At 39.6% G+C, this 7,736-nt stretch overlaps 1 protein-coding gene across 1 annotated transcript; it reads right to left on the bottom strand.

The window, feature by feature from the left end:
* Window positions 1-1,622: 1,622 nt before the first annotated feature.
* LOC128109399 (60S ribosomal protein L36a-like) lies at window positions 1,623-1,943 on the bottom strand. The gene has a single exon (XM_052736570.1). The coding sequence runs from the start codon at window positions 1,941-1,943 to the stop codon at window positions 1,623-1,625; it is 321 nt and encodes a 106-aa protein (XP_052592530.1).
* Window positions 1,944-7,736: the final 5,793 nt, after the last annotated feature.

Consider the following 7,736-nt stretch of genomic DNA (forward strand, 5'->3'; position numbering starts at 1 on the left):
CCATGATCCCTCCATCTCCTTTCATATCATATGTGTTCTACTCTTTCCCAATTATAATTTTAAATGGTTTAAAGACAGTAGGTTTTCATATGGCCAGTTAATAGACCTTTCCTTTAGCACAACCCTCTCTCCACACTCTTTCATTTTTTTCCTATCTTCCCATGGTCCTGCCTATCCAAGGCTTTTTACCCTCAGTATTTCACTTCTCTGATTTCCCTTTACCTATAATCCATTGTCATCTATCAATACATCTGTGTCCCCAAATGCCCCCTTTCTAGATTCCTAGCTTCCATTTGTGGTCCAAGTTGAACACGCAAGAAAAGATTTGAAGCCAGGATCCAAATATGAGAATGAACATGTAAATTTTTGTTTTCCCAGCCTGAATTACTATTCTCAGTCTGTTTCCAGTTCTAACTATTTGCCAGAAAATTTCATGATTTCATTTGTCTTTAGAGCTGAGCAACATGTAATATTCAGTTGTGTATATATGCAACAGTTTACTTATCATGCATATGTTGAGGAACTTCTAAGCTGATTCAATTTCCTTGCTGTTGTGAATAAAGAGGCACTGAACATGGATGTACAAGTAGAGTTTAGATTACTTTAGATGCAGGCCCAGGAGTGACATAGCTGGGTCATGTGGTGGTTTTGGTTCTAGTTTGATGTCTTAGTCACTGTTCTGTTATAGAAAGAGACACCATGACCAAGGCAACTTATAGCAGAAAGCATTTAATTGGGGGCTTGTTTTAGTTTCAGAGATGTTGTTCATTATCATCATGGTGGGAAATATGGCAGCATGCAGGCAGACATTGGAGCAGTAGCTGTACGTCCTGATCTGTAGACAGAGAAAGAGATTGGTCATGGCGTGGGCTTTTGAAACCTCAAAGCCCACCTCCAGTGGCACTCTTCCTTCAGTAAGGCCACACCTCTTAATCCATCTCATCCTTTCAGACTATTCTACTCCCTGGTGACTAAGCATTCACATATATGAGCTTATGGGGGCTGTTCTCATTCAAACCACCACACTTGATTAGAGACATGAACACTCATTTCAACTGTGGTTGCACTAGTTTAACCTCTCACCAAGTGTGAATAAGGACTGTCCCTTTTTCATACCAGTACCAGTCTATTAAAATTCATTTTCGATGGCCAACTCTGTGAACTGACCATGTCTGTCTTCAAGCAAACAGTTGTGTTCCGTTAACTTGATCTTATGTAAAGTGTTTGACAAAACTGGGAATCAGATGGAAAGAGCATGATATGCCATCATATTAAAAGGGAGAACGTATATAAAATATACGAAAGTCATGTTACCTTAGCAACCTTAGAAGCGTATTTGGATTTCAGATGGAGTAAGCATAATGGTTTACAGCAGTGTGCATCTAAAACAATTCCAAAGTTTGATCAATCGAGGTTTAAAATGAAGAAAACTGACTGACAATAAATTTAAGGAAAGTATCACAGAAATTACTCAAATCATTTTCTACAGTTTTTGCTACAGAAGTTATATAAACAGCTTCCATGAGGTTACAGAAGTGGACATTAACATTTTTCTTCTTTTTTTTTTTTTTTTTTTTGCGAGTACAAGCTCATGATTTTATTGTCTTCATAACAAGATCAGCTTAGAACTGGATCACCTGGCCCTTCCTCTTCTTATAGCCTCCCAGTTCAAAGTGCTTGCATCTCTTAACAGCCAGCATTTTCTTAGATCTGCAGTTGGGCTCAACACACTCAAGTCTCAACACAATCTTCTTTGTAGTTTTAGCCTTTTCGCAGAAAATAGGCCTAGTCTGCCCACCATAGCCACTCTGTTTCCTGTCATAGCGCCGCTTTCCCTGGACATACAAAGAATCCTTGCCCTTCTTGTGCTGGGTCACTTTGTGGAGTTGGTGCTTGCCACATTTCTTGCAGAACGTCCAGCGGGTCTTAGGAACATTCACCATGTTGGCAGGAGCAATATCAGCAGAGAAAGAAAGAGGCAAGGCCAGCCGACATTAACATTTTTCATTCAACAAATGAGTTCTTGATAGAAGACAATCATTTGCCTGGCATGAAGGGAAAAAATGATCATCAAAACTAGGCGTGCTCCGTGCCCTACCTTACTATGGTGGAAAACCTAGTCATTAATTAATCCTCCTGATAAGTTCAGAACACAGGAAACACTTGAGTCTCTGATTTAAACACACAATGTTACATTTGGTCTAATCTTGATGTTGAAAAGTTTGCCTGAAATGAAGAGGTTGACTGTCTGTCTCTATCTGAAACAATAGTAGATGTTAGGTGAGTGTGGGGAGAAAAAGGAATATTCTCGGCAGAAAGAACAATGGAGCTAAAGAAGGAGCCTGTGTACAGGGAGTGAAAGGGGCTACATGTGGTACCACGAAGAACAGCAAAGTGTGGGAAATGATGCTGCAGAGACAGGAACCAAAGCTTGCCAGGGCTTCCAGGTTCCAAGAATTTATCTTTATCCTAAGAATAATAAGGACTTATAGAATCCTTGTGAGCACGCATTTTGATAGGCTTGCTAGTGATGTCCACGTGGCCAGATGTTGCACTGTCACCCTCTTCTCTGTCTTATGTGACTTCCCAGTAGCATTAGAGTTCATCTTAACTTCTCTAGCCATTGTCTTTTGTCAGTTTCCAAAACACCATCTACACATGGTCTTTGACCCTGATTGGCTTTTTCACAGCAGTTTTCATGTTGGTTCTTCTCTATCCACCTGACTTTGAAGGATTTCTATGGCACTCTAATAAGAACTCAGTGTTGGCCCCTTTCTGCCTTCCTGAGTGACTCACAGATTTGCAGTTTGAGCCAAGTCTTTCATGTTGATATACAGATTTACATCATGAACCACATCTTGCTCTTGGCCTCTCAATGTTACTACATATTGCTTTGGCTAGTGTTCATCTGTTCTAGTTTGCCTAACCCTTTTATCATATAGCTTGCTGTTGCGCTACTTTTAGGTGCAATGGTACATCTGTCTCTGGGCTGCTTCATGCAGGTTCTCTCATGATTTACTCTTAGCAGCATCAGCTAGTGTCAAGTCTCTAGACTTAAATTTGCTGCTACATTCTTGACAGTCCATTGATTGACTTGGAGCCAACCCAGCAGACATTGGCAGTTTTCATCCATCCTTTCTTTAAACCTGCCTCAATTCTCAATCCTGTCTACAGATGTACCAATATGCACACAGTAACTTTTTCTTTTTTTTTTTCTTTTTTTTTTGGTTTTTCGAGACAGGGTTTCTCTGTGTAGCTTTGCGCCTTTTCCTGGAACTCTCTTGGTAGTCCAGGCTGGCCTCGAACTCACAGAGATCCGCCTGGCTCTGCCTCTCGAGTGCTGGGATTAAAGGCGTGCACCACCACCGCCCGGCAACTTTTTCTTAAAAAAAAAAAAAAGTTTGCATTTTATTTCTCCTTTCCTTTTACAACTGTATTTAGTTTGTGAACAAGTCTTTTCACTCTGTGTGAGACACCTGCTAATTCTGCTCCATTTCCACCTGGAACACATGACATGAAGCACTCATACTGTTGGAAAACCTTTTAAACTGATCTCCAAATTTCTATCTTCCATCCCTTCTATTGCCATCCCAAGGAGTAAATTAATCTTCTATCAACACAAATCAGGTTATATTAAGTCTTGTTTAAAACATACCAATATTTTCCAGGTTTCATTTGAATAAAATTCAGCTTCTGGGAGCATTACTCAACCCATTTACTTAGATCTTCCATATTTCCCATACTATGCCCTGAACATGCTGGTCTTTTCCTGCTCCTTTAAATGCAATCCTCTTTCCTGCTTATTTTACATTGATCACCCTGGAACATTCTTTAATCAACAGCTTAACTTCCTCATAGAGATTGTCTACCTCAGGACTTTGTTAATTTTCTCCAAACCTGGTGATGTAATCATTTATGTTTCTACATATCTACCTCCCTCACTATAAACTTGACTTATAGATAATAGACTGTTTTGTATAATCAGTGGTGATTACTATAATGTTCTTATGGAAAAATCTAATGAATGAATGAATGAACCAATGATCAAATTTACACACAAGGCTGGGTTTATACAAAATATTGGAGTTGATAGGAGTAGAGGCTGTCAGGATGGTGGAGAAACTTGTGCTTGCCCTATAGGAAAATGTGCTGATGGAAGTGATGTTGATCCATGACTGAATCAATGGTCACAATTACAGACTGAATAAACATTATTATCAATAAACAAAATATTATAGGAGAACAAAACAGGAACTACCTTTATATGTTTATTATTTGAAAAATGCACATTCTTGGATTCTGACATTTTATCATTTAAAAACTTCTGTACTGGAGCTGGTCAGATGTTTCGGTTTAGATCACTGGCTGTTCTTGAAGAAGACTCAGGTTCAATTCCCAGAACCCACATGGAAGCTCACAACTGTCTATAACTACAAGTTCAGGGGACACAACACTTTCTTCAGGTCACTGTGGGCCCTGTAAACCATTCATAACACATAAAAAAATGAAGAAAGAAATACTTAAAAAATGTTTAAAAACAAAAACACCTTTCTACTGAACAAAGAAGTCTGCCTTACTGGATAAATCCACTCTCTTGTCTTTGTGTTTAATGAAAATACAGATAAAAATCAGTCTATTGGGGGCCAGAGAGATGGCACAGAGGGTAAGAGCACTGAATAGTCTTCCAGAGGGTTAGGGTTCAACTCCAAGTACCCACAGAATAGCTCACAACCAACTGTAACTCCAGTTCCAGAGATCTGACACCTTCTTCTGGCTTCTGGTACACCAGGCACAGATGATGCACAAAAATGCAAGCATGGAAATGTGCACTAGACTTCCAATTTCAGTGAAAAGGAGGGAAGGAGAGGCCAATGGAAGAGAGAGATTTCCCCTGAGACCTTATCCGACCATCTCTTTCTGCAAGTTGGACAGAGTCTTCGCACATAGGGAGGGGTGAGGTGACAGAGTAAGGGCAGCCATGAGGTTGAAGTGTCAAACTCTGGGGGGATGGAGCACACAGAGCTAAACCTTGGTGATAAGAACTCTCTGTGCTAGGAGGAGCAAATGGGAGAGTTGCTGCTCTTTTCTGGCCAATGTGAAGACACTGTTGATTAGAGATGTACCCTGATTTAGCAGTGTTCAAATGTGCTTTATAAAGCAAGTACGTCTCTCAGAAGAATGAGATGCAGTGGGACAGCCTAGAAGATGCAGGAAAGCAATATGATTGTTTTAGGTTTGCTCAGAGTAAAAGCTACTTCCAAAATGATAAAAGCAAATTTTAAAATTCCAAAGAACGGTCATACTGATGCTCCAGGTTGCAACACGGAGTCATGTGGCAGAACTGTCCCATGAATCCTAGCTTGGATCCCACTAACGTGAATTAGATGAAATAAGACATGAACTACCAGGGAGGGGCTGGGTGCTGCCTCAACTGAATACACCAGGCTTAGCTGTCCCCTCCTGGGAGAACTTACCCTGTTGGAGGAGGGGATGGGAAGAAGATAGGGGAGAGTTGGGGGTAACAGAAGGAGGGAGGAAAGGAGGCTGTGTGGTTGGTATATAAAATGAATGAAAAAAAAAGACATGAGCTAAAGGCATATGAGCATGTATGAAGTTGAGATCATATGTTTCCAGAATTTAAATTTATTTTAAATTTCTACAAACATGCTTTTGGCATTGCAAAGCCATCATTTACTACTTTGACGAACATCCAGAGCACCTTTGAGAGGTCCACCCTCTATTGCAATTTTTTTAAACTTCGTAGCTTATGAGCTCTGGTTTCACTAGTTTTGGAAGCAATATTGAATCTGTCTCAGGCTGACAAAATGGGCTTTTAGATGCAGGTGAGCTACCTTTTGCTCTTATTAATAGAAATACCTGCTAGGATGTTTAGAATAGATTGAATTTTGTGACTATAGCAACTTTTCCCCAATGGTTCATATCTTCTTAAAATTCAGTTTATTTAATTCATCACAATATCTTTCTACTTTCACTTCCTAAACATATCTTGATTTTATCAGTTTCTCTCTGTGTATAGTAGTTCTGACTTTGTTTCTCAAAGTTCCTTTTTTCTAAATCTTTAAGATTTTTTAAAATATTTATGTACACTGGGTTTTTTGTTTGTTTGTTTTTGTTTTGTTTACATGTATGTTTGTGTGAGGGTGTCAGATCCCCTGGAGCGGGAGTTATAGACCATTGTGAGCTGCTATGTAAGTAGTGGGAATTGAACCTGGGTCCTCTGGAAAGCAGCCAGTGCTTTTTTTTTTTTTTTTTTTTTTTTTTTAAAATATTTATTTATTTATTTATTATGTATACACTGTTCTGCCTGCATGTATATCTGCGCGCCAGAAGAGGGCACCATATTTCATTATAGATGGTTGTGAGCCACCATGTGGTTGCTGGGAATTGAACTCAGGACCTCTGCAAGAGCAGTCAGTGCTCTTAACCTCTGAGCCATCTCTCCAGCCCCGCAGCCAGTGCTTTTAACCATGGAGCTATCAACTCTCCAGCCCCTGTTTCTCACATATCTTAGACAGTAAAAATGGCCCCCTACGCTTAACTTAGCTAACATTAATTGTTCTCACTGTACAATGTATTCTCCATGACTTCCTAATACAAAAAACCCTCTGTTTCTGTACTTAGCTTCCTGTACTTAACCTTTCTGTAGGATTTAACATCGCCCTTCCCCAACTTCTGAAGTTCCCAGTCTCACAATCCCTGAGGTCCTTTAACCCAGTCTCATACATTGGCTCAACCTACTTTTTACCATGGTCTTCTCAAGGTAAGAGAGTTCACATATGATGTCTGTCAGCCTTAAAATCCTGCTTTTCTCTTCATATCCTTCTATTGTTACCTAAGTTCTTTGAAGAAATCAAAAATCTCACCAGTATTTGTCCAGTGAAATTTTTGTCTTCTTCATGGTACTTGTTACATTGTTTAGTAATTATCTAAATGATTCTTTATTTTCCACAGAACTGTACACTCAATAAAGATAGCTCCCCTAACCCATATTCTGAAACGAATTATAATCATTTGCCATTGTAATGGATGGGGATATATCTTGTTGCTTCTGTAGAACCTAAAGCTCTCATCACTTTCTTGCAACCACAATATAGAGAATAAATTTCCTAAGAATAAAGTTTGATTTAATTTAAATTTATAGAAAACAAAAGAATGTATTAGTTTTAAACACCTAATTCGAGATGACAAAACTCTCTCTACTACACTTACTTAATCTGACACCTTTCATCTTCCTGTTAACAAAGACAAAATCATTTTCTACATGTGTCCAGGAAGAAGCGAGCATATAAAGCCTAAACTCTCCTTGACAGAGATAACTCTGTTTCAGTGGAAGGCCTTTTTACTCTCAGCATTGCTAACACTGCCTTTTGGAACAGTAGGATTTATTTCATATAGACTCAGACATGGTAGAAGCTTGCTTTTCTCTTACAGAACAAGCTAATGTGGTGTCTGAGGGTTGACAGCAAATGTCTACACACTCAAGGATTCTGTCTGCTCCATCCTGAGCTGTCTTATTGCCCGGGTCTTCTGCCCTCTTCACTGCGTGGCAGAAGGAGAAGTTACACAGATAATACACCACAGAGATAAAAGGCCTTGGCCCTCAAGGACATACCCACTCTGCCACATGGTCGGCTGACAATAACCACTCACATTGTCAGACCCAAAGATGTCCCTATCATAGCGTAGGCCCCCTCCGATGACACTGTCGTTCAGGC

Source organism: Peromyscus californicus, unplaced genomic scaffold (genome assembly GCF_007827085.1).
Source record: "Peromyscus californicus insignis strain IS unplaced genomic scaffold, ASM782708v3 Scaffold_14__1_contigs__length_90479793_seg_2, whole genome shotgun sequence".
Lineage (NCBI taxonomy): Eukaryota > Metazoa > Chordata > Mammalia > Rodentia > Cricetidae > Peromyscus > Peromyscus californicus.

What these genes read in the sequence shown, in the direction of transcription:
- LOC128109399 (XM_052736570.1), bottom strand. Translation starts at nt 1,943, where the DNA reads ATGGTGAATGTTCCTAAGACCCGCTGGACGTTCTGCAAGAAATGTGGC.